The 26,573-nt window shown below is 38.9% G+C and overlaps 1 protein-coding gene across 1 annotated transcript; it reads right to left on the bottom strand.

The window, feature by feature from the left end:
• Window positions 1–20,610: 20,610 nt before the first annotated feature.
• LOC122024956 (alpha carbonic anhydrase 7-like) lies at window positions 20,611–23,019 on the bottom strand. Its single transcript, XM_042583699.1, has 7 exons — window positions 22,731–23,019; window positions 22,451–22,668; window positions 22,152–22,258; window positions 21,362–21,464; window positions 21,104–21,289; window positions 20,937–20,990; window positions 20,611–20,826 (listed from the first exon to the last, which is right to left on the bottom strand). The coding sequence occupies exons 1-7, from the start codon at window positions 22,942–22,944 to the stop codon at window positions 20,749–20,751; spliced, it is 960 nt and encodes a 319-aa protein (XP_042439633.1). The 5' UTR covers window positions 22,945–23,019; the 3' UTR covers window positions 20,611–20,748.
• Window positions 23,020–26,573: the final 3,554 nt, after the last annotated feature.

The raw sequence follows: 26,573 nt of genomic DNA, 5'->3' as shown, positions 1-26,573 counted from the left end.
GCGGTTAGCACTAACGATCTAACTCAAATTTTGATGAATGATAAAATAGGTTAAGTTAGTTTCGTTGTTATCTAATACTCTGATCGAGTGTGCAGGCGAAGCCCAGCTAGGTCAATGGGCCAACCGGATAGTTGGCACGAAGTCCAAATAGGTCGATGGGCTGATCGGACGTTTGACACGAAGTCCAGCTAGGTCGACGAGCTATTCGGATAGCTAGCACGAAGCCCAGATGGGTCGAAGGGCTGACCGGATGTCTGGCAGGTAAGTGAAGGTAAGTCACTAGAGGGGAGTGACTGTGAGGAAGCATTCCCGGGAAGGGGACACTAGGCGTCAATCCGACTTAGATCCATTTCGGATATCTAAGTCGAGATCGTGACTAGATTCCGGTCTTGAGGAGACGGAATCTAATTACTATCCTGTTTTATTATAAACTGTACTAATACTCTGTGTTGCAAGAAATATAATTTACATTGCCTCGGACTAACGTTTTCTTGTAGGAAGGAGAATGCTGGAAAACAAGGGCCCGGGCTGTTAGAGTGTATACTAAAAGCCTAGCTTTTGGTATAAATATTTATCTAGAAATAAGAATCACATTGGTCAAATGTCTACATTTATGATAAATGTAGTTGTTCAATTAATTTATATTGTAGATAACATGGTGTGTGGTGTCACACACAGAGGATCATGTTATCAGTACCTTATAAATTATAAACAGTAACTCACGACCATAATGGAAAGGAACAAACCATTAGAAGGTTGTAGTGTAATTAGGTATTAGTTTATCTTAACTATATAATTACACTAGTACACTTAGAGTGTATTGAGTAGGACCATTAGAGGTCGTTTCTTTTATACTGACTTTATAAAGAAACAAAGACCTCAGTTATTATGGAAGTGTGTGCTCTTAACCCTAATATAATAACAAGCACATATATTTGATATTTATTTCTTTAATTTATCAATGGGTGAGATTTAGTTCGATGAATCAATAAGCCCGATAAGTTGGGAAATGATATCACTTATAGTGTGTATTGTTGATTATAGAAGGAAACTGTGTCCTAGTGATCTAGGTTGAGAATGTCCTCAAGAGGAGCTCATAAGGATTGTCATGTTAAACCCTGCAGGTGGACTTAGTTCGACATGACGATAAGGTTGAGTGGTACTACTCTTGGACTAAGATATTAATTAAATGAGTTGTCAGTAACTCGCTTAATTAGTGGATATTTGACATCTTAAACACAGGGAGACTAACACACTCATAATAAGAAGGAGCCCAAAATATAATTTGGGATTGGTGCGGTAGTTCAATAATAGTTCTTTAGTGGAATGAATTATTATTGATGGAATTAAGTTGTGTGTTCGGGGCGAACACGGGAAGCTTAATTTCATCGGGAGACCAAAATCAATTCCTCCTCTCGGTCCCTATCGTAGCCTCTTGTATATAGAGATTTATACCCACCACATACCCACCTTCTTACCCAACTAATAGGGGCCGGCCAAGCCTAAAGGTTGGCCTTAAGGTGGCCTGCCAATAGCTTGGAGCCCAAGTTTAGGTGGCCGGCCACATCATATTAAAAAGGATTTTTTATTAAAATTATTTCTTATGTGGATATCATAGTTTTAAAAGAGAGTTTAAAAATTAAATCTTTCCTTTTAAAGCTTTCTACAAAAGATTAAGAAAAGATTTGAAATCTTTCCTTATTTGTAGATTGAAAGGAGATTTTATTTTTAAGAAAAACTTTCCTTTTTGACCATGATAATAATTTAAAAGAGAAGTTTAAAAATTAAATATTCTCTTTTATTAGTTTCTACAAAAGATTAAGAAAAGATTTGATATCTTTCCTTATTTGTAGATTGAAAAGAGATTTTAATTTTTAGAGATAACTTTCCTTTTGGAAATTATCCACATGTTTAGAAGAAGAATTTTAATTTATAAAATTTCCTTTTTATTAACCAATCATGAAGGGATAAAAATTATTGGAGAAATTTTTATAAATTTCTAGAAATAAATTAGGAAGTTTTAATTCTTGTGTGAATTAAATTTTCCTTGTTTTGGGGAATTAGAAGTGGTCGGCCATTATTATTAAAAGAAGAAAATTGTTTTTTAATTAAAATAATTTTTCTTTTTTATGACAAAAGAATTAAGGAATTTTTTATTAAAATTTCCTTATTTGTCAAGACCAAGGATTATAAAAGAGGGGGTAGAGGTGCCTTCACGGGTGATCAACTCTATTATTCTTCTCCTCTCTTTTCCTCCTTGGTGGCCGGCCCTAGCTTCTTCCTCTTCTCTTCTTCTTATGGCCGGTGGCAACCTCTCTTGGAGCTCTTGATGGTGGCCGGTTCTAGCTAGGAGAAGAAGGAGAGAAAGGTGGTTTTGTTTCTTGCATCCCTTGGAGCTTGGTGGTGGTGGCCGGACCTCTACTTCTCTTGGAGAATTGTGGTGGCCGAAACTTGCAAGGAAGAAGAAGGTGCTTGGTGGTTCTCATCTCAGAAGATCGTTGCCCACACAACGTCCGAGGTTAGAAGAGGAATACGGTAGAAGATCAAGAGGTCTTTTTAGAAGGTATAACTAGTAATTTTTCCTTTCCGCATCATGCTAGTTATTTATGGAAATAATACCAAATACAAGAGGCATATGATTCTAGAGTTTCGAATTTATTTTCGATATAGTGTTCTTTTGTTTTTCTTTTCCTTGTGATTTGATTGTTCTTTTCGGTTAACCTAAAGTTATTTTAGGAAATTAAATATTAGCTTTCCATAAAAGGTTTTGTCTAGTCGGTGGTGATTGCTCCCATATCCAAGAAGGCCATGTGCCTCGCCACGTCAGTACTGGGAACAAATTATGGAAATTAATATTTAATGGAATTAATAACTTAAGGTGACTTGGGTCGAACGTGTTAAGTTCCGCAGGAGATCCAAGTCAAAACCTAAAAGAACAAATAGATTAAGTTTTGGATCAAACGTGTTAAGTTCCGCAGGCGATCCAAAATTTAATTTAAAAGAACACATGGTAGCTAGGAAAAGGTTCAGACCTTTGTACAAAATTTTTGTACAGTGGAACCTCTAGGTTTTCCGAGTAACACTCTGATCGAGTGTGCAGGCGAAGCCCAGCTAGGTCAATGGGCCAACCGGATAGTTGGCACGAAGTCCAAATAGGTCGATGGGCTGATCGGACGTTTGACACGAAGTCCAGCTAGGTCGACGAGCTATTCGGATAGCTAGCACGAAGCCCAGATGGGTCGAAGGGCTGACCGGATGTCTGGCAGGTAAGTGAAGGTAAGTCACTGGAGGGGAGTGACTGTGAGGAAGCATTCCCGGGAAGGGGACATTAGGCGTCGATCCGACTTAGATCCATTTCGGATATCTAAGTCGAGATCGTGACTAGATTCCGGTCTTGAGGAGACGGAATCTAATTACTATCCTGTTTTATTATAAACTGTACTAATACTCTGTGTTGCAAGAAATATAATTTACATTGCCTCGGACTAACGTTTTCTTGTAGGAAGGAGAATGCTGGAAAACAAGGGCTCGGGCGCCCGGAGGTCCGAGTGCCGGGAACAGGTCCAGGCGCTTAGAGGCAATTTTTATCCACAACGTCACTTCGCTACGTGGAGATCTCTCGTTGGCTCGGCTACGTCATATTCAAGGCGCTCGAAGGGATCCAGGTACCCCGAACCTCCTATATAAGGAGGGTAAAGGCTGGAGTCAAAGAATAACAATGAACGATCTGCTCTCCTGTGCTCTTGCGATGTCTCTCCAACAAAGTGCTGCTATTTTTCCTTTTCTTATTGTCGGTATTAATTTTCTATTAGCATTCTTGTACTTTAATTGTAACAATCATTTCGAATTGCTAGTGAATTGTCCAATGAAAGCACTCAACGAGTGCGGGCCTTGGAGTATGAGTCGACAAAGGCTCCGAACCAAGTAAAACAACTTGTGTTAGCATTGTGTTTTCGGTTTTCCACTGCTTACTCTATACGAAATTTTTTTAATCGCTATTCACCCCCCTCTAGCGAAATTCATCGATCCAACAGTGTTTTGTTATTTTCTTTCGATGTTTTTTGTTTCAGCTATATGAGCTGCATATTATTCTGCATGGTTATGTTATGCTTCAAGATGTGTGGGTTGTTGTTATTATACTTGTATAGTCGCATGACTATGTATTCAGGTTCCATATGTTGTCATAATGGAATAGATACTATCCATTTGTTAGGCAGAGACTCTTTCAGGACGTGACACACTTGGCGTGAGTTGAGAGTTGAAGAAGATGACCTATATATAGGGTTGGAATCAGAGGAAAAGAGCAACGGCTTCATGGAGAAGAGGGTTTAGGACTTTTATTTCAGGAGAAAGAGGTGAGCGATTGAAGAGAACAAGAACAAATAAGCCAGCGCAAAGGAAGATAGAGATTAAAACAATTCAAGTTTAGCTTCTATTCACGAAAATGTCCAATCGATTGCCTAATTGATTGGTGATGCTGGAATCGATTGCTCTAATTGATTCTAGCTCCTTTTGTTCTCTTGTAAAAAAGCCTTCCAATTAATTAGGCAATTAGCCTAATTGATTCGAATAGCTTCTATTCGCTCATGATAAACCTTCAATTGATTGGAACTTACTCAATCAATTGCTTTAATCTATTTGAGCAATGAACCCAGAATTTTAGGTTTAGAGTTTACCAATCAATAACCAATTGATTGCCAACCCTAATTTCAACCTTTCCATGACTGAAATTATGCCTTTCTTGATATTCGATTGACCTCAACCTACCAGGACTTCCTCTGCTAAACATCCAGTTATTCGTAACCTATTGGGACTTCTTGTTGTCTAGCATCAAATCACCCTTTGGCCTGTCAGAGCTTCCTCACCAAGTGTTTAGTCCTCTTTGACCTACTTGGACTTTTCCTTGCCAACTTCCCGCTAGACTTCTGATCACCAAATGTTCGGTCATCCTTTGACTCACTTGAACTTTTCACTTGCCAAACCTTTCCAATGGACTTCCCCTTTCCTAACCTCCAATTAGGACTAATTACTTGGTAGACTTCACACCTACCTAAGCTCTAATTAGGACAATCCATTACCTAACCTCCAATTAGAATTTTTTTCTTACCTAACCTCAGTTAGAACTAGTCATTCGGTAGACTTCACATCTACTTAACCTTCAGTTAGGACTTTTCGTTGCCTAACCTCCAGTCAGGGCTTTCCCTTGCCTAACTTTAGTTAGGACTTTCCATTACTAAACCTCCAGTTAAGACTTTTCCAGTAAGGTATCTAGTCCTCCCTTAACCTACTTGACTTTTCTCTCACATATTATCAAACATCGAAACTCAAACTCGAGCCAACCTGAGCTTAGTCAACTTGGTTAACCTTAATCCAAGGACGATCACACCAATAATTATCTCTTGCCACACGCATTAAATTCTGAATTGATCAAGTGTATTATAGCAGTTATGATTTCGTAGCTGCTACACATATTGTAGCAACTATGATTTTATAGCTATTACAATGTATAATTAATAAATATTCACGTTGTTGTAGCAATGATTTTATAATTGTTATAACACGGATTCAATCATGTTCACCTACTTTCATATTATAGTAGCTACGAAACCGTAACTACTATAACAATTGTAGCAATTATGAAACTGTAACTGCTATAACCACTGCAAAAATAACAGTGAATAACAATAGAATCCCCAACTGAAATAAATTTAGTTCACAATTATCGACTGAAATAAATTCAGTCGGTAATTACCTACTGAATATTAATTTTAGTCGATAATTGCCGATTGAAATTAATATTTAGTCAGCAAATCTTAAAACACGGGCATGATTTCGAGCTTACAAGTTTAGGTCTGATAGAATTTGAATTTCGTCAAAAATTACTAATTGGATTTTACATTTAGTCAATAATTACCGATGGAATTCAAATTCTGCCGATAAGCCCAAATATAAATTAGGGCACACGATCTCCTCTCCTCTCCCCATGAACCTCTCTCGGCACTCCTCTCCCATCGAACCTCTCTCGCATTATCGGTGATCAGCAACCCTCTCCTCCCCCATTCTCGGCGATCGGCAACCAGCGACTCGAAGTATGCTCCTCTCCTCCTCCCTCGTCTCTTCCAGTAAATTTTTCACTTGTATGCAAGCCGATCTTGCCCTTCGGTCAACCGCTGCAAGCTTGCTCGCGACCAACTGGTTGCTACCTCTCGGCTGGCCAGCCGTCATAGTGTCTGCTCATGGTTGGCTAGCCATTGCAGCTCCTGCTCACGACCGGCCAGCTGTTACAGTGCCTGCTCGCGATAGGCCGACCACAACAATGGCCTGCTCGCGGTCGACCGGCCGTAGCAATAGCCTGCTCGCGGCCGGCCGACCGCAGCAGTGGCCAGCTCGCGGTTGGCTGGTTGCCACAGGGGCTTGATAGTCGCCGACCAACTACAGGGGCCTGCTCATGGCTGACCACAGGGGCCTACTCTCGGCCGGCCATAGGGAGCTGCTCACGACCTCTGCCGGCTACCGCAGGAGCCAACACACCGCCATGACTTACCACCGCAGGGGCTTGTTCGCAGCCGGTCGTAGGCACTTGCTCAGTTGTAGAGGTCTGTAATTGTTTCATTGCATATTTGTAGCTAATTTATATTATTTGAACCTCTTTAAACTCATGTAAAGGATCTAAAATATTTGAGACAAACAAAATTTAGATGTGATGTTTAGGTAGATTTGATAGTTTGCATGCCTATTATTCTGTAGATTTATAAGTACCCTGTTGTAGTTTTGATGTATTCAAATCAAGTCAAGTTAGGTCTTGTTATGTTTTGATACCTTGTGTCTAAATGTGTAGGAACTTAGGAGCACAGGAAGTCGAGAGAAAGACGCGGTTGGAGAGAAGGACAACACGGGAGAGAGTTGATGGGTTAGTGCGTTCGAGAGACGAGGTGTAACGACCCAATTTTCCCTATTTCGAGTTCTAAAAGTCCTTATTAAAATCTAGAAATGCTTTATAAATATTCTAGAGATTTTTAGAAATTTTTAGAGTATTTTTACGTAATTTTTGGAGGTCGTTTGGTATTTTTACTAAACGAAAGAAGTTTCGGCAAAAATATTGTTTAAGCCGAGATTCGAACCATGGACCTCGAGTTAAGCAGAGGTTCATTTAACCAACAGACCAGCCGCGGGTTTGTTAATAAAACCCGAATCAAGTTGTATTTAAGCAGGAGTAGTTCCGCGGTTATTTCGTGAACAGATAAGAACATGTAATATTGTTAAGTTATAAAAGGACAAGTTAAGAGGGGGTTAAGTTATTTCTTTTCTCTCCCGTGACCTAATTCCTTCGCCCTTTCCTCTCTCGTGGGCGACGGCGTCGGCGATCTTCGTGAGCGAAAACGAAGCCGAGGAAGCTAGGGCTTCTCCGACGAGCACCCCTCTCCGTGGAGTCTTCATACCATCGGGCTCCTCTCGTCAAGAAGGAAGTCGGGAGCACGAAGAAGAGCCGGGATTGGGAGCTCACCCGAACCCTAGAAGCACTAGGAGGTTTCTCCTTTGGCTGTGAGTCAAGGAAACGAAGGTGAGTTGCTTCTCACCTGCAATAGGAGTTGTTCCGAGCTTCGATTTGTTTTCATGGCTTTCGGATTTTCGTTCCTTTGAATTTCGAAGCATGTTGTAAGGTTTTTGGTTTTGATGTTCCACCGTGAACCCTAAAGAAAGAAGAGAAGGATTAGTTCAGTTTAAGCCTGAAGAACAGTTACAAATATGGTCCTAGATTTCCCGTAGTAATGTTCTCTTATTAGTTGCATCTTGGTTTTTCCTTGCTGTGCTACAAGGCATGTAGAATAGTTGCAATCTAAGTTCCTTTTGTTTAGTTGTCGTGTGCCTCAAAGAAGGGAAATAGGCCAATGTTCCTTTTGTTTTGAATTCCAGAAGATTGCAGAATAGTATACCTTGTTAACAGAACGTGAAAAACAGCTATGTTCATAAGTTCTTAGTAGCAAATCTTTGTAGTATCGAACATGAAGAAGGATTATCGATTTTGGTTCTTTTTAGTATAAGATAATTCCATGTTGTTAGGTCAATGAAACAATGATTTTGATGTCATGTTTATATTTTTCTTGATTCTGGATGAGATAGCTTTGATAGTATCAGAATGGGTGGTGCTGCTAAATTGGCATGAACAGAACATCCTTTGAAATTTGCTGTGTAATAGGATTTGTGCAGTTCTCTGTTCATTTCTTTAAATATGCAGTTCTAAACCCCTTTGTTGCCAAGTAAAAAACAATGAACTGATTTAATTCGGAAAGTTTCAGTTGGATTCTTAGTAGTTAATCCATGCATGAAGTTTTGATTTCTAGTAGCAATTTTCTTGATCCATCTTTTACTTCCCTATGCATGAGTTAGATTTTTATTTGTTAGTTCCTTTGAAGCTAGTTTAAGTTCCGTGAAGCATGATATTCTGTTAATTCCATACAGCAACGATTCCTTATTTTCTAGATTCTATTGCATGCCTAGTAGTTGAATTGGTTTTACAATCACAGCATGCTTAAGTTGTTCTAGTTTCTTATTTGCTATTGGAATAACATGAGCAGTCCTATTTTTATAGCATGCAGATTTTGATAAGCTTAATATGCAGATTTTGATAAGCTTAATATGCATATTTCTGTTAAGCTTTGCATGCAGATTTATGTTAAGCTTTGTATACAGATTTTCAGTACGTAGGGTGTGTTCTAGTGCACACCAAGTTCTTGATAAAATGCTTGGCTCAATATAATGCTACAGTAGGCATTTTAATAGCTCAGTTAATGCAGTAGAAGCATTTAAAATAACTTATTTAGTCTTGCTTCAGCTTATATGGGACTACGGTCCAATGGGTGGGCTCCCACAGTCGCCTCTAGGTTCAGATAACCTAGTTCTAGGTTCAGATAACCTAGTTAAAGCAAAGTAAGAAAATTAGCTATGAAATCAGTATTTTATTTTCAGCAGTGGCACTGTACTGGATTAGATATCTATTGGGTTGGGCTCCGACAGTCGTCCGGTTTAGATAACCTAGTAAACCCTACTAGACTCGGAACTTGCAATCCCGGGTTTAGTTAGGGATGCGCGCACAACAAGTACAGTTGCCGGGCCCATCAGCAGCATGATTACTATTTTGATATATTATGTAATAGTTTTCAAAACTTCATAAATTAGTTATGTGAATACAAGTTAGACTCAGTTTAGCATTAATTAGTTTAGCTTAGGTATCAATTCAGTTTCTTATTGATACACATGATAGTTCTATGATTAGCTTTACATGTTAGCTTTTCAGTTAGTTTCTTCGCTATTTATGAGCATGATTAGCTATACATGTTTAGTATTTCAGTTAGTATGATTCCTTTATTGATTTATGAGCATGATTAGCTATACATGTTTAGTATTTCAGTTAGTATGATTCCTTTATTGCTATTTATGAGCATGAGTAGCTATACATGTTAGCTTTTCAGTTAGTTGATTTCTTTGCTATTTATGAGCATGAGTAGCTTTACATGTTAGCATTCAGTTGTAGCATGTTTTATTTATATACATGCATATCGAGTTTTTGTGAGTAGGATAGCGCTCACTAAGCTTTTAGCTTATAGATACTATTTTCCTCCTACTGCAGATAAAGGAAAAGCTAAAGTATAAGGAAGAAGGCGACAAGGAGATGCTGTGATGGTGTGTGATGTGTGGACTATGGAGATCCTTTGGACTTAGCTAAAGAACTCACTTAGTTTAAGAATTTGTTTAGTTTAATTCCTTAATAAGTTGATAAGAAAATTTTGTAGTAAGAAGTTATGTTTCCGCTTTTCATTACCTGCATGTTTTGATTTATTAAACTGCGTGGTTGTGAAAATATATGTTCCAGCCGCCTGTGGCTGAGTATACTCTGTATGTATTTACGGATATGGTCACCGGTACAGGGGAGACTCTGTCGAAATTTTTCGGTAGAGATTCCTCGTGGTTTCGATCACATCAGTTAAGTAGAGTTAGTAGTCAAGTAACGGTCATCCTTAGAGAGTAGTAGTAGTAAGAAGGGTGGTCGTTACAGTTGGTATCAGAGCCGTTCCCATTCTCCAGCATCACACACATCAGCATCAACCTTGCCGTCTTCCAAGTAAGAATACCTCTACTCTATTTATGTTTCTTGCTTTCATGTTTAGGAATAATTATAGCATGCTTATGTGTGATAGCCTCTAACGCGTTTATAGTAGCTAGTTAAACGTGATTAGATTAGTTATGTACATCCTGTATGTCTTTAGAAATGGCACGAGGATGCCCAGCTAAGCAGGCACCAGCTACTGAGCCCCAGCAAGAGGCAGGCAGTTCAGTGCCTCCTCCAGACCTTACAGCATTAGTGGCTCAGTTACAGCAGCAATGACAAGAGATAGCCACCTTAAAGGCTAATCGAGAATACTCCCACAGTCACCGGAACCTAACCTAGCGACCCGGCATTTATAGAGTTCCACCACCAGCACCGGTAGCTCAGTGAAGCAAAGAGAGGCACGATCCGGTGGCGGTGAATCAAGCGAGAACTTCGGGCACCAGCGAACCATGGGATGCTCAAGCCTGGTTCAAAACACTGGAGAGCACGATGAAGCTTCTGGACTGGCCAGAACAGGAGAAGGTGAAGTGTGCCTCCTTCTGCCTGACAGGAGACGCACGTATGTGGTGGGAGAGAGTCAGAGCGAAGCGCCGAGTGAACCAGATGACATGGACTGACTTTGAGAAAGAATTCTTCGAGGAGTTCTTTCACATGCGGGTCACAAACCGCCACTACGACGAGTTCACGGAGTTTCGTCAGGGCAACCTATCAGTTGAGGAAGCCGTGAAGAAATTCAACAGACTGGCTCGTCTATGTCCCGAATTAGTCAACACAGAAAAGGAACGAGTTCGGCTGATGCTCAAAATGTTGAGGCCGGAAATAGCGATGAATGTGGCCTGTGGCATCCATAGGCCACAAACCACAGAAGAACTAGTGAGTAGTGCTCTGATCACCTAGCACTACCAGAACAGCATCAAGCAGCAGAAGCAAACCTCCTCAGATTCCAAAGGCCAAGGAAGTTCAGATACTCAGAAATCTCAAGGCCACAGCTCTAACTGGAAAGGAAATTCCAGCAACAAGCGCAAACCAGGAGGACCAGCTAGCAAGCAGCCAAGTTATCCCAAGTGTGCTACTTGTGGGAAATTCCACCCAGGGGTTTGTCGCAAGGGCACACGAGGATGCTTTGAATGTGGACAAGAAGGGCACATGGCCAAGCAGTGCCCGAACAAGACCGGTCTTCCTCAGCCACAGCAGATTCAGTATGCAGGCCAGCCAGCTCAGTTATATCATATGCAGGCCGCTCTAGAAGGTCCACCTATCAGCCAGGGCAGATTAGAAGCCCCTCCAGCGATGGCGAATGCGAGGATCTACTCACTCACCAGAGAGGACGTAGCCAATGCCTCGACAGTTGTCACAGGTCAGATTAGCATTTTACAGTATAGTGCTACTGTTCTATTTGATACTGGGGCAACCCATTCATATATAGCCAGGATGTTCTCCGAAAAGTTAGCGATACCCCCAGAGGTACTCAGTAGTCAGTTTCTGACAACATTACCTTCGGGAGAAGTTATGGCATCCACGCACTGGTTCAGAACGGTGCCAGTCATGATAGCAGACAGAGAACTCTTTTGTGATCTGATAGTGCTAGACATGACTGGCTACGATGTCATATTTGGAATGAACTTCCTGATCAGATACGGTGCCTCCATAGAGTGCCGTAAACAGAAAGTCGTATTCCAACCTGAAGCAGAAGCATAGTTCGAGTACATCGGAGAACCCGAGAGAAAAAGGGCAAGTTAAGTCCTCGATACGTAGGACCCTACCCCGATCACAGAGAGAATTGGGAAGGTAGCTTGCAAGCTAGACTTACCTCAAGATATGTCAGCAATACACAATGTATTTCATGTCTCCATGCTAAAGAAGTGTATTCACGACCTTAGCCAAGTGATTCAGCCTCAGACAGTGTAGATCCAAGAGGATCTTAGCTATGAGAGCAGACACAGATAGTGGACAGAGCAGATAAGAGACTAGGAAACAGAGAAGTGTCATTAGTAAAAGTCATCTGGTAGGACCAGAAGCACGAGGAAGTTACTAGGGGAGCGTGGAGACAGCATGAGACAGAAATATATCCAGAATTATTCTAAGTTCGAGGACGAACTTTTTATAAGGGAGGGAGAATTGTAACGACCCAATTTTCCCTATTTCGAGTTCTAAAAGTCCTTATTAAAATCTAGAAATGCTTTAGAAATATTCTAGAGATTTTTAGAAATTTTTAGAGTATTTTTACGCAATATTTGGAGGTCGTTTGGTATTTTTACTAAACGAAAGAAGTTTCGGCAAAAATATTGTTTAAGCCGAGATTCGAACCATGGACCTCGAGTTAAGCAGAGGTTCGTTTAACCAACAGACCAGCCGCGGGTTTGTTAATAAAACCCGAATCAAGTTGTATTTAAGCAGGAGTAGTTCCGCGGTTATTTCGTGAACAGATAAGAACATGTAATATTGTTAAGTTATAAAAGGACAAGTTAAGAGGGGGTTAAGTTATTTCTTTTCTCTCCCGTGACCTAATTCCTTCGCCCTTTCCTCTCTCGCGCGCGCGACAGCGCTGTTCGGGTGACGGCGTCGGCGATCTTCGTGAGCGAAAACGAAGCCGAGGAAGCTAGGGCTTCTCCGACGAGCACCCCTCTCCGTGGAGTCTTCATACCATCGGGCTCCTCTCGTCAAGAAGGAAGTCGGGAGCACGAAGAAGAGCCGGGATTGGGAGCTCACCCGAACCCTAGAAGCACTAGGAGGTTTCTCCTTTGGCTGTGAGTCAAGGAAACGAAGGTGAGTTGCTTCTCACCTGCAGTAGGAGTTGTTCCGAGCTTCGATTTGTTTTCATGGCTTTCGGATTTTCGTTCCTTTGAATTTCGAAGCATGTTGTAAGGTTTTTGGTTTTGATGTTCCACCGTGAACCCTAAAGAAAGAAGAGAAGGATTAGTTCAGTTTAAGCCTGAAGAACAGTTACAAATATGGTCCTAGATTTCCCCTAGTAATGTTCTCTTATTAGTTGCATCTTGGTTTTTCCTTGCTGTGCTACAAGGCATGTAGAATAGTTGCAATCTAAGTTCCTTTTGTTTAGTTGCCGTGTGCCTCAAAGAAGGGAAATAGGCCAATGTTCCTTTTGTTTTGAATTCCAGTAGATTGCAGAATAGTATACCTTGTTAACAGAATGTGAAAAACAGCTATGTTCATAAGTTCTTAGTAGCAAATCTTTGTAGTATCGAACATGAAGAAGGATTATCGATTTTGGTTCTTTTTAGTATAAGATAATTCCATGTTGTTAGGTCAATGAAACAATGATTTTGATGTTATGTTTATATTTTTCTTGATTCTGGATGAGATAGCTTTGATAGTATCAGAATGGGTGGTGCTGCTAAATTGGCATGAACAGAACATCCTTTGAAATTTGCTGTGTAATAGGATTTGTGCAGTTCTCTGTTCATTTCTTTAAATATGCAGTTCTAAACCCCTTTGTTGCCAATTAACAACAATGAACTGATTTAATTCGGAAAGTTTCAGTTGGATTCTTAGTAGTTAATCCATGCATGAAGTTTTGATTTCTAGTAGCAATTTTCTTGATCCATCTTTTACTTCCCTATGCATGAGTTAGATTTTTATTTGTTAGTTCCTTTGAAGCTAGTTTAAGTTCCGTGAAGCATGATATTCTGTTAATTCCATACAGCAACGATTCCTTATTTTCTAGATTCTATTGCATGCCTAGTAGTTGAATTGGTTTTACAATCACAGCATGCTTAAGTTGTTCTAGTTTCTTATTTGCTATTGGAATAACATGAGCAGTCCTATTTTTATAGCATGCAGATTTTAGATAAGCTTAGTATGCAGATTTTGATAAGCTTAATATGCAGATTTTGATAAGCTTAATATGCAGATTTCTGTTAAGCTTTGCATGCAGATTTATGTTAAGCTTTGTATACAGATTTTCAGTACGTAGGGTGTGTTCTAGTGTACACCAAGTGCTTGATAAAATGCTTAGCTCAATATAATGCTACAGTAGACATTTTAATAGCTCAGTTAATGCAGTAGAAGCATTTAAAATAACTTATTTAGTTTTGCTTCAGCTTATATGGGACTACGGTCCAATGGGTGGGCTCCCACAGTCGCCTCTAGGTTCAGATAACCTAGTTAAAGCAAGGTAAGAAAATTAGCTATGAAATCAGTATTTTATTTTCAGCAGTGGCACTGTACTGGATTAGATATCTATTGGGTTGGGCTCCCACAGTCGTCCTTAGGTTTAGATAACCTAATAAACCCTACTAGACTCGGAACTTGCAATCCCGGGTTTAGTTAGGGATGCGCGCACAGCAAGTACAGTTGCCGGGCCCATCAGCAGCATGATTACTATTTTGATATATTATGTAATAGTTTTCAAAACTTCACAAATTAGTTATGTGAATACAAGTTAGACTCAGTTTAGCATTAATTAGTTTAGCTTAGGTATCAATTCAGTTTCTTATTGATACACATGATAGTTCTATGATTAGCTTTACATGTTAGCTTTTCAGTTAGTTTCTTCGCTATTTATGAGCATGATTAGCTATACATGTTTAGTATTTCAGTTAGTATGCTTCCTTTATTGATTTATGAGCATGATTAGCTATACATGTTTAGTATTTCAGTTAGTATGATTCCTTTATTGCTATTTATGAGCATGAGTAGCTATACATGTTAGCTTTTCAGTTAGTTGATTTCTTTGCTATTTATGAGCATGAGTAGCTTTACATGTTAGCATTCAGTTGTAGCATGTTTTATTTATATACATGCATATCGAGTTTTTGTGAGTAGGATAGCGCTCACTAAGCTTTTAGCTTATAGATACTATTTTCCTCCTACTGCAGATAAAGGAAAAGCTAAAGTATAAGGAAGAAGGCGACAAGGAGATGCTGTGACGGTGTGTGATGTGTGGACTATGGAGATCCTTTGGACTTAGCTAAAGAACTCACTTAGTTTAAGAATTTGTTTAGTTTAATTCCTTAATAAGTTGATAAGAAAATTTTGTAGTAAGAAGTTATGTTTCCGCTTTTCATTACCTGCATGTTTTGATTTATTAAACTGCGTGGTTGTGAAAATATATGTTCCAGCCGCCTGTGGCTGAGTATACTCTGTATGTATTTACGGATATGGTCACCGGTACAGGGGAGACTCTGCCGAAATTTTTTGGTAGAGATTCCTCGTGGTTTCAATCACATCAGTTAAGTAGAGTTAGTAGTCAAGTAACGGTCATCCTTAGAGAGTAGTAGTAGTAAGAAGGGTGGTCGTTACACGAGGCGTTATGGAAGAGTACACTAGCTGATGAGAAGGAGGCGCGCAGTGTTTCTGAGGGATGAGAAGCCAGAGTGGAAGGTTGCTCGAGAAGGCCAGAAGATAAGTTATGGTGAGCCCTATTCCAAATGTCCAAAATCACCTAAGCGAGCAGAACTGGAGCAATAGCCCAGACCAACAAGTCAATAGAATGTTAACTCGTGGTCCGGGTGCCCCTAGGCGCTTCGTCCAACAAGGGCTGTGTCGACTCGGTTTGGTAGCCCAAATCTCTTCCAGGTGCCTAGACTAGAAAATTTATCCAAACACGTGTTGTCACGATCCAGTATGACGAGGATAAAATTTCACTTGGAACTCTTTCAGACACCTTGATCAGGGCTATAAATATAGCCCTGATCCTAGTAGTTGAAAAACAACACTTATAAACAATTCCTTTATCTGTTCTACTACTGTTTGAGCTGTTAACGCTGTAAGAGACTTCTCTACCAAAAGGAGACTTTGATAGTGAGCTCTAATTGCCTTGAATTTGTAATCCTTTGATCGTAAACCAAGTAATTCCTTTTGTGCCTCTGTCTTTAGTTACTTCTTATTTCTTTTTATGCAAGTGTCTGTTTTAATAAAGCTGTAAAGTTCGAGAAAGGTTAGTTTTTATTTGCAGTGCTATTTCAACCTCTCTAGCCGGCCTCCAAGGGACCAACATAGATTAGATTTGTTTTACTTGCATTATCTTTTATTTATTAAAGTTAGTTTTGTTATATGTATTGCTATTTCATTTAATGATACCTTAAGCAACAACATGGATTTATTAGAAATTCTAAGTTTATAATGATTCCCTAAGCAATAACATGAAATTCTAAGTTTGTAGTGATACCTTAAGTAATACCATTATATTATAAGTTTATCATTCATTTGCTTTAGTGTAGAGGAGATTTTTGGTAATATGATACGAAAATCATGAGATGAAATTGAGTTCATAATGCTTTATTTATGCATATTTCAAATGATACAAGTTTAATAATATTTCAAATTATATTCTGATTAGATAACAATATATATGAATAAAGCTTGGATGTATAATCGATTAGAAAATGGATTTATCAGAGATATTTTATTGTTGAAGTTGAACAGTTTATGAACTTTGCTAAAAGTCATCTAGAATATATGAATAGTGTCAAGTTACGGTGTCTGTACAATCATAAAAAATGTCAAAATAGAGCTTTCCGTGATGAGGATATTGTAAAAATGCATATATATAGAAATGCTTTTGTACCAAATTACTACAATTGGTATTGTCACGGAGAGCCTTATTTATATAAACTAATTGGGTCTTCTGGTGGTTCGTCATCTAGGACAACTGTTACCGCTCCATAATCATCAACTAATATTGATATTGTAATGTAATCAATGGTTCGCGATGCGATGAATGTAGTTGATTATTTCAATATAGATGAAATACCAACACCTGAATATCAACAACTATATGAAATGTTAAAGGCTAGTAAAAGAGAAGTGTGGGAAGACACTCCTTCTGGTCATTCTCAACTATCAGCTGTTGGTTCAAGTTGCACTAGAATCAAACCTATGTTTTAATGTTGTCAAAAGTTCAAGTTAAGTCTTGTTGTGATCTAACAAGTTAACTAAGTGTGTAGGTTATTTACTCAACCGAAAAAGATCTAGTTGGAGACTAGGCAAGAGAAGTTTTAGCAGATCGTGGAACCTAGGTGGAAAGACCAAGTGGGTCGAGAGGACCTGACACTTGGCAGTGAGATCGAGAGGTCTGGAGGACCGAAGATCGAGAGAAAGTATTGGCGAGCCGATCAAGGCTAAGTGAAAAGTCCAAACAGATTTGGAGGGTCAAAGTTTGGTAGGTAGGTTGAGCTAAACAACTGGAGGAGCGATAGTGAGGTCGTGTTCCTGAAGGGAACAACCTAAGGTTGCTGATACAACTGAAGAAACCGGGAAGGTTTTCAAGTTGAGATCAAGATAGTTGAACTGTTTATTACTCATGCATTAGATGTATTATTACTGTGCTAATATCTATTTTGTAGGATTATTATCTAATATTGTTTCACAGGTTTGGCCTGAACAATTGACCAAACCAGAGGATCGGTCGACCGAACAATAATGACATGGAAGCAAGCTAATCGAGCCGAAGCAAAGAAGGAAGACTGGTTGATTGGTCGACCGAACCAGGGGATTGGTCGATCGAACAATGAAGATATTAATGGCACATTAATTCAAGATCTCAACGAATAGGGAAGGTCACTGTTCGATCGATCAAACATGGGGATCGGTCGACTAAACCATTAAAGATCAATTAATGCTCGAAGATCAGATCTCAGCTAATCTCAGTGAAGAAGGAAGGGAGCAGGTTTGGTCAACCAGACCTGGGGATCGATCGACCGAACGTCGACGATTCTTATAAAAGTGAGCTCGAGGTCTGAGGCTGGGCAACACAATCTGTCGGGTTCGAAGTTCATCAATGTGCTAGCTGTTGCCATTCGTGCTATCGCTCTACAACTCGTCTACATGCAAGCAACTACTTTGTTCAAGTGCCGACCAAGCTTCAACTTTTATATACTGTCAGTATACTTTTATTTTTGCATTGTACTTAAATTCATATAAGATAGTAGACTGTTATTATCTTATATTCTTGCATCTTGTACGCATTGCTTCTTTTCAAGGTTTTCGGAAAGAAGAGATTTAGTGGATTACCCATCAGTGCGATCAAGGATCGCATGCCTTGGAGTAGGAGTAGACCTAGGCTTCGAACCAAGTAACTGAACCTGTTCTTTATTTTCCACTGCATGACTTTGATTTAAATGAGTAAAAGAAAAGATTTTTAAAAGCGTGATATTCACCCCCGCCCCCCCTCTATCACACTCTTTCGATCCTACATCAGCTAATGCAAGATTATTGAATATGAAAGTAGAACATCATTTTTTTGAAAAATGTTATGATGACATCTATCAATTGATGTCAGAGTTGCTCCCTATTGATAACATAATGACTGATAGCTTCTATGAAATAAAGAAATTGATCAGAGATTTAAGTTTACTTGTAGAGAAAATTGATTGTTGTATAAATAACTGCATGATATTTTGGAATAAAGACAGCGATATGAATGAATGCAAAATCTGTACTCACCCTTGTTTTAAGTATCTACTCGCATATCAGGGAAGAAGAAGAAAAATATTACTTGGAAAGTGATATATTATTTTTCATTAACTGCTAGACTTCAACGCTTGTATGCATTTGTCACTACAGCTTGCCACATGATATGTCATCATGAGCATGAGCACGAAGGAGGTATAATGTGTCATCCTTGTGATTTTCCTGCATGGAAACGTCTTGATACTGTATTTTCCTTCTTTGCAATGGAACCACGTAATGTGAGATTGGAACTTTATGAATTTCAACTATTTGGTCCGTCGGGGTAGCAATATTTATCTTGGTCAGTCATATTAACACCATACAATTTATTGCCATGGATGTGTATGAAAGATGAATTTATGTTCTTTGTCGTACTTATTCTTGGTCCAACCAATCCCAAAGATAAGATAAATATTTTCTTAGAACCTCTAATTGCCAAGTTGAATAAATCATGAAATGTAGGGTCGGTGACTTATGATGTTGCAAGTAAAACTAATTTTACATTGCATGCTGCCTTATTATAGATGATCAGTGATTTTTCAGCATACTCAATGTTGTCAGGATGGAGCACGGTTGATAAATTAGCATGCCCACATTCCATGACAGAGTCTGATGCATTTTTATTACCTTGCAGTGGGAAAGTATCTTGGTTTGATAATTACCGTACATTTTTACCAGTTGATCACCCTTTTAGGCGAAATAAGAAAATTTTTCTAAAGGATGTTTTAGTCAGAAAGCCTCCCCCAACAGTCCATGCTTCAGGTGAAGAAATCATTGAACAAATAGATAGTTATGGATTTCTCACAGTATTTCAGTTTAATTCTGATGAGATAAATATATATCTTGTTAGGATGTGTAAATGTGGTTAGAAGAAAAGGAACATTTTCTGGGAGCTGCCTTATAAATATTTATTTATTCGACATAATCCAAAGAGCTCCAGAAGAACCAGCTCCATCCAACTCCATCAACCCAGCCGAGGTGCTCGAAGAAGTCCCTTCCAAGCACAATGCCACTTTTTTTTTTATATATATATATATATATATATATATATATATATATATATATATAGATATATATATATTCTCCTAACTCTGAAACCAACAAACAATAATATCGACAAGTATACCCGTGATACAAGTATACCTCTCACACAAAAGCAAATGCTTATCCAGTATTACTGTAATCTTATATGTACATGAAGCAAAAGCTTTATGTGGGTTGACAGTGAACAAACCTCTAATGCAATAAGCGATATGTGCGTTATGTAAGAACTGAGCAGGACGCACATGGAGTTCACATAGCTAGTGACTCGACAAGGTTGAGTATGAATTATGATGATTTAACGTGACCAAGGCAACATGTGGCAAAAGGCGAAATCGTTCGCCCCCAGTGCCCCCGTCACATCTGACCCAAGATCATTACGAGGAAGGTAAATCACAACATCCTGAACGAGCATGTGATAGGTGGGATGAGTAATCCCTGAGGGTGACCAAGACAACATGCTTAATGACTTAGAGATCCGATGGAGTCCCAAGAACATTAGATGAGACATTCAAGGGAAGGGTTCGCAGAACGAGAATTGCTGAGATGGTATTGGAGTAGTCATGAAGCTTGACTTGGCGTAGTCAATTAGTTAGTCGGCTCAATGACTCGAGATCCACTAGAAATCAAAGAAAGATGGAATGAGATATCCGAGGGATTATAGAACAAGGATCATTGAAGTGTAGCGTTAACAGTAGTTAGAAGAAGGCGAACTGAACTACGTAGGTGAAACATGAGTAATATTTGAAGTGAACTGAGAGCTTAGTGCATTCGAGAGAGAAGTAATCTAGTGGGAGATGACAATTAGAATGATCATAGTATAGGTTCCAATCGCCTGAACGCGAGTGAATATAGTTGATTGGTGAATTGAAATAAGTAGAACTGAACATTAGGATGAGTTTTATCGATATATGGTTGATTGGAGATAAAACTCATCCTAATGTTCCAGTTATAAAAGAGTACTGAACAACATATCCCTTCAGTTCATTCTTTTATTTTTCATTGCCACACTATCAATATCATTAATGGACAAGAAGTACTCTCTCATCTATTTTGCAGAACAAAAGCACCATTAAAACATATTATTACTTTTAAAATTTATTTATCCCAACAACTGTTTATTGTAAAAAAAAACAAAATAAATGAATAAATAAATGTCTTCTTCGATGTAGCACGTGCTTCTCCTCTCAAAGGTGGAACTTTGCAGGCTTAAACAAGGCAATCGTTCTGTTGTTGGTTTGCTGTGTCGGTCTCGCGTTCGTCTCCTGAAGCATAACGATAGAAAACACCATAACTACGATATCTTACGATGTCTAAGTAAACAAAAAAGAAAAAGAGTAAATTTTATTATGATGATTATATTCGATGTGCTCACATTGTCCACCGCCTCTCTGAGTAGCTGTATCTGTTCCAATGAAATCGTCCTCGCCTGAAAATTAAAAATAATAGATTATCTTAATATCTTTTTTTTAATAAAAAAACATGGTAATGTTGATATAATATATTAAAATTAAATAAATTTAATTTAATCAAAATTATTACCTGTTTGATAATGGTCCAAGTGACACCTTCTGTGCAGGGAGGTGTGGTTAACGATCCCATATATCTGTAATACTCCTCGCTGTTGCGGCTGCTTCCCATGCTTATCGCACTCGCGTCTACGATCCCCAATTGCACCTCTTCTTCTTCTCCTCCCATGTCGCTTGCTCTCCTGATGAATTCTTCCATCTGCCATCGTCTTCTTCGAGTTAAGACCATTGAAAGATAACTTGCACACGCATTGAGATTAGATGATCATACCCTCGTAATGAACGAGTCCGGTCGGCCGATGGTGTACACGATTCCGACCACGGCAGTCTTGTTGTCCCTGCTCTGGTGCACCAAATGCAACTCGAGTGCGTATCTGAATTCAATGATGTACATATTGTAAATTAATGAAATGCTTAAAGACTTACTAAATTGAAAACAAAAGACAGAAAATCAATCTATATCATTAAAATGATACTCCTCTTTCAAATTTATCAAAAAGATATATACCTCTCTCAAATACGACAAATAGCAGCTCAAGATATTAATCAAAAATTAATTTCAATTACTAATGATTTATTATATTTAAATTGCAATATTAACCATATTTATTATTATTTCTCTTTACTTTTCTCTCTGTTCTTGGTCTGTGTTTCAACAGTTCTTGGCTAATTTAACCGTAATAATATAAATATATAAACCAGTGGCTTGATAACGCATAGAGCCACTTTCTATAAAACAACTCCTACTATCAAGGGCGGAGCCATGTATTGCCCAACCCGGACTTTAATCGGGGCTTGACAATTTGAGAAAGAGGAGAAAGAATGTAAGAGAGAGAGAGAGAGGAAGAAAAAAAAACTAATCAAGTATGGGATCAACTCGGGTAGATCAGCCCTTTTGGCTACGCCATGGGCTACTATGGACAACTATTATGTACAAAGTAGTTCTAAATAGTGCTGACCGTTGTTTTAATATTTTAAAAAACACTAACACCTAAATGACATCACTAAAAAAGATCTTTTAAAAAAAAAAAATTGCCAAATAAAAATTAGGATTAGTATACCTGCTGCCATTGATAGTGTGCTCTGATGGAGAATGCCAGTGGGCCTGCCTCAGCACGTAGTAGGTCGCATTTACCCACATCCCTCCTCCACCTTCCTCCCATTTTATCTGAATTTCAGTTTCGAATACGCTTAATCATATTGATTCTGATAAAGATAGCAGTTGAGGATATTAATCATAAATATTTATCATGATACATTAACTTGTTTATTATAATATCTTTTATATATTATTTTGATAATATATATAAACAGGTTTATTAGTCTACGGCAATCATGTTAATTGTGTATCTGCACCTACCTCAATGTCATGACCACGGTTTCTCATGGCAGCCTTGGCTGGGCCGTAAGCCCGGCGCAGCTGGCTGAGGCCGGCGACCACTCGCACTTGGTTGTTGGCTAGGTCGATTGGGGACTGCATTTGCCCCGCGCCGCACGTCGCCCACTCCCGGTGGATCTCCCCCCAGTGCTCCGGCCCTATGTCACTGCCTCGCTCGTAGCTGAATTCCCTTTCATCCTCTGAAACATCTTTTATTAGTTCGCGTATCGAAACTACCCAGCAAGAATAGACATTCACTCACCGACTTCTTGGCCAGAAGCCTGATTTGCAGTTCTGAGCAAAAAGAAAACTGCTGCAAGAATGATGGCCAGAGACTTGTGAAGCTTCATCGACATTGATCGTCGTTTGCCCTTTCGATCTCTGGACAGAGTAGAGTAGGGATTATTGTATCGTTTATATAGAAATCTAGACTTATTCGAATTCGAAGGGTCAACATTAATGTACGAGCTCACCATCGCTGAACAAGTCCTGTTCTACTACTTGTTTAAGAAAAGATTTGATAGGCGAATTAACTTGAGACACAAGGAATAAGGCATGAACGATCATCGCCATGGATGAAGACTTTTATCTCTAGCCATCTCTGAACGAGTCATGCTCATTGTTTAAGAAAAGATTTGACAGGTATAACTTGTGAAAAAACATCTCTAATTCTTATTTTCATAAAACGGGATTATTTTTTTTTAAAATCAATATAATGTTTTATTATAATTTTATATTAAAAATACTCTAATTCCAGAGTTTTTGAAGCAACTCCGGAGTATCTACCTAAAATAAATCAGTTTAATTTGATCATAGGTATGATATACAGAACACTTTTATATTAAAAAAATTATTTTCGTCAAAATTACTTAAACTTGCTCAAAATAATTTCAATATATTCAAAAACACTTTAAATATATAGGGGTTGAGCCCGCTCACACTGGACCAGGATTTAAAAAAAATAGCAACGACGCTGCGGCTTATGAAATAGAGATCTTCAGTAGTGGTGCTACTGTCAGGCCTTCCGTCAGAATTGGACCAAGGCATGCATCCTCTGACACCTGACTTATGAAATAGAGAGCTTCAATAGTGGTGCTACTGTCAGGCCTTCCGTCAGAATTGGACCAAGGCATGCATCCTCTGACACCTGACTTATGAAATAGAGAGCTTCAATAGTGGTGCTACTGTCAGGCCTTCCGTCAGAATTGGACCAAGGCATGCATCCTCTGACACTGGAAATGTAGAAAAAATAAGAGCTAACACAAAGTAGGACTCTCAACTCATCACTCTATGAATGCACCAAAAAATTTAGAGGGATAAAAAAGATAATTTTTTTCACAAGTTTAAAAGTTCAAATATATTTTAATTTCAAAAAAATATATATTTAATCTCCCCACCACATAGAAAAAAAAGTCTTTATAGGCAAACTTGGAACAATCCTCCAAGAATAATCATTAATAAGATTTACAGTGTCTAAGTCCTTGAAAATGAAAAATGCATTTAACAAGGTAACATTTAAAGACATTAAACTGATCCATTTGTAAGTACCAAGGAGTACACATTCCTGAATATGGATCTTGCACAAGAGTTAAAAACTTTTTATTATTCCCGAGTAAAACTTCTTAATTAGAGAGCGATTGTCTTTATTCTTGATCTTCTTAGGGTGTTTCTATGTTAGTCTCCCTCGATTGAAAAAAGATTTGTCCTCGAATCAAGATTGAATTGAGTACCAACATATGGAAAAAGATCTAGGACATTGAACATTGTAGAGACACCATAATCGTGTAGCAAATCAATTTCATAAGTATTATTGCCAATTCTTTTCAAGATTCTAAAGGGATCATCAGCTCAAGGTTTCAACTTGCCATGTTGACGACAAGGGAATCCCTCTTTTCTTAAGTAAGCCTATACCAATTCTCCTTCCTTGAAAATCACTTGCCTTCTGTGCTTATTCATATTTTTCTTATATTTTTCATTCTGCTTAATAATTTCTTGTCGAACTTGCTCATGCAACTTTTTAATGGATTGTGCATACTTTTCACCATCTCTACTTAAATGATGAGTAACAAGAATGAGAACCAAATCTAGTGGAGTGATTGCATTAAGTCCATATACAACCTCGAAGGGACTTTGTCTTGTAGTTTGACTCATAGACCGATTATAAGCAAACTCGACTTGAGCTAAGATCGCATCCCACTGGCAGGGACTTTTATCAACTAAGCTTCTAAGAAGATTTCCCAAACTTCGGCTTACTACTTTTGTTTGTCCATTTGTTTGGGGATGGTGAGAGGAACTAAATTGAAGTTGAGTTCCCAGCTTCTGCCATAAGGCGCGCCAAAATGGCTCATAAATTGAGAATCCTGATTGGATGTGATGGTTATCATAATACCATGAAGTCTTACAATTTCTTTGAAATACATATCAGCTACATGTGTAGCATCCAAAGTCTTGATGCAGGGAATAAAGTATGTCATTTTTGAGAACTGATCAACCACCACCATTACTAAATCTTTGTTCCTGTAAGTGCATGGTAATCTAACCACAAAGTCCATATTGAAATCCTCCCTTAGACCTTATGGTATTGGTAATGGCGTATATTGTCACGCACCGGGTAAGTCCCTGTCCAAAGAAATTTCGGCAGCACCTCCCTTGTACGGGTGACAATCTGAAACATTTCTACAGACACAATATACATCAGCCACAGACGGCTGGAACATACATACAACCACGCAGTTTATATGCAGCCTACTCGGCTGATACCACAAAAATACAACCACGTAGTTATACGTAAATCTAACAGCCCACTCGGCTGTACCAAAACCAAACATAGCGAAAATCCAAAAGACAACACATACAACTATAAACGAAGATTGCTAGCCGGCTAGGCTTACACCACACAACAAAATAACACTCCAGAAACATAACTGGAACACAAAGCGAAATATAGAAATTTCATATACCAAAATGCAATAAATAAAAACGGAGACAGATCTTCTGATGTGACGTGGGGACCGGCAGGTAGGATACTCCAAGCGACTCCATAAACAACTTGGTACCTGAAAAAAATAGTGTCCACAGGGGTAAGTTCAACAACTCAGCGGGTAACAACTGATATGCATAATAAAGAAAATAACAACCAGCACTAATCATGCATACAGTCTCTTGATACAAGAAGGGTAAATGCAACTGAAATAGGTAGGAGAAAACTATACTAACCAGGACCAGGATATAAGTACAACAGGGTCGTTAGACCGAGAGTGTCATAAATCCTGTATGCATGTCAATCATATGCATCCATATAAATGCAGCAAACACAAGCAATAAATGCATCATACATATGATGCAAATGTCATGGTCACCCCTGACGCCAGTCAGCATACTCACACACAATGGTGAGATCGAGTGGGTAGGGCTGTGACAACCGTGCACTCTGCCATCACTGCTCCTGATGAGTGACCGAGTGAAATGGAATGCTGTCGGAATACACCTATCCGCCTACCCCAAATCATAAATGGGGGAGCTCAATGTTCTCATCTCCCGGTACACGATGACGGGGAGGAATCTCTGCCGGCTACCACGCTGTGTCACACTACCCATGAGCGGACCAACGGAGCCAAACAAAGTCCAACCGCCTACCGGATACCACGTTGCTACACTAAACCAGCGGAGCCAAACAGAGCAGAACTGTCTGTCGGCTACCACGCTGAGTCACCAGACCAACGGAGCCAAACAACAGAATTGCCACACACCTGTCTGATATACCACTAACCCATGAGTGGTGGTGTGTACAGATACATGTATCTGGCGATGTGCTCGACAATAATGGAGCAGACTATCGCACAGTATGCAATCATGCGAGATGATGCATGACACTAAACATGGCAATATCCTGAACAACATAGCAATATCCATATATAAATATAAAATGTGTACCATAGGACAATGAATCAAATCAAAGGTACACAGATCAGATAAGGTATCAAAAACCCTTGGTCCTGAACATAATATATAACATGGTTGTGTCACTACCTCTATAAGCATGTATAATCAGGTAAATACTAATATGATGTGCATAACAAATAAACAAGCAAGCATGTAACAGATC

The sequence above is a fragment of the Zingiber officinale genome, chromosome 9B, assembly GCF_018446385.1.
Source record: "Zingiber officinale cultivar Zhangliang chromosome 9B, Zo_v1.1, whole genome shotgun sequence".
In the NCBI taxonomy this organism is placed as follows: Eukaryota; Viridiplantae; Streptophyta; class Magnoliopsida; order Zingiberales; family Zingiberaceae; genus Zingiber; species Zingiber officinale.
Note: the sequence above shows the minus strand (reverse complement) of the source record. Positions and strands in the feature narration are given on the sequence as shown.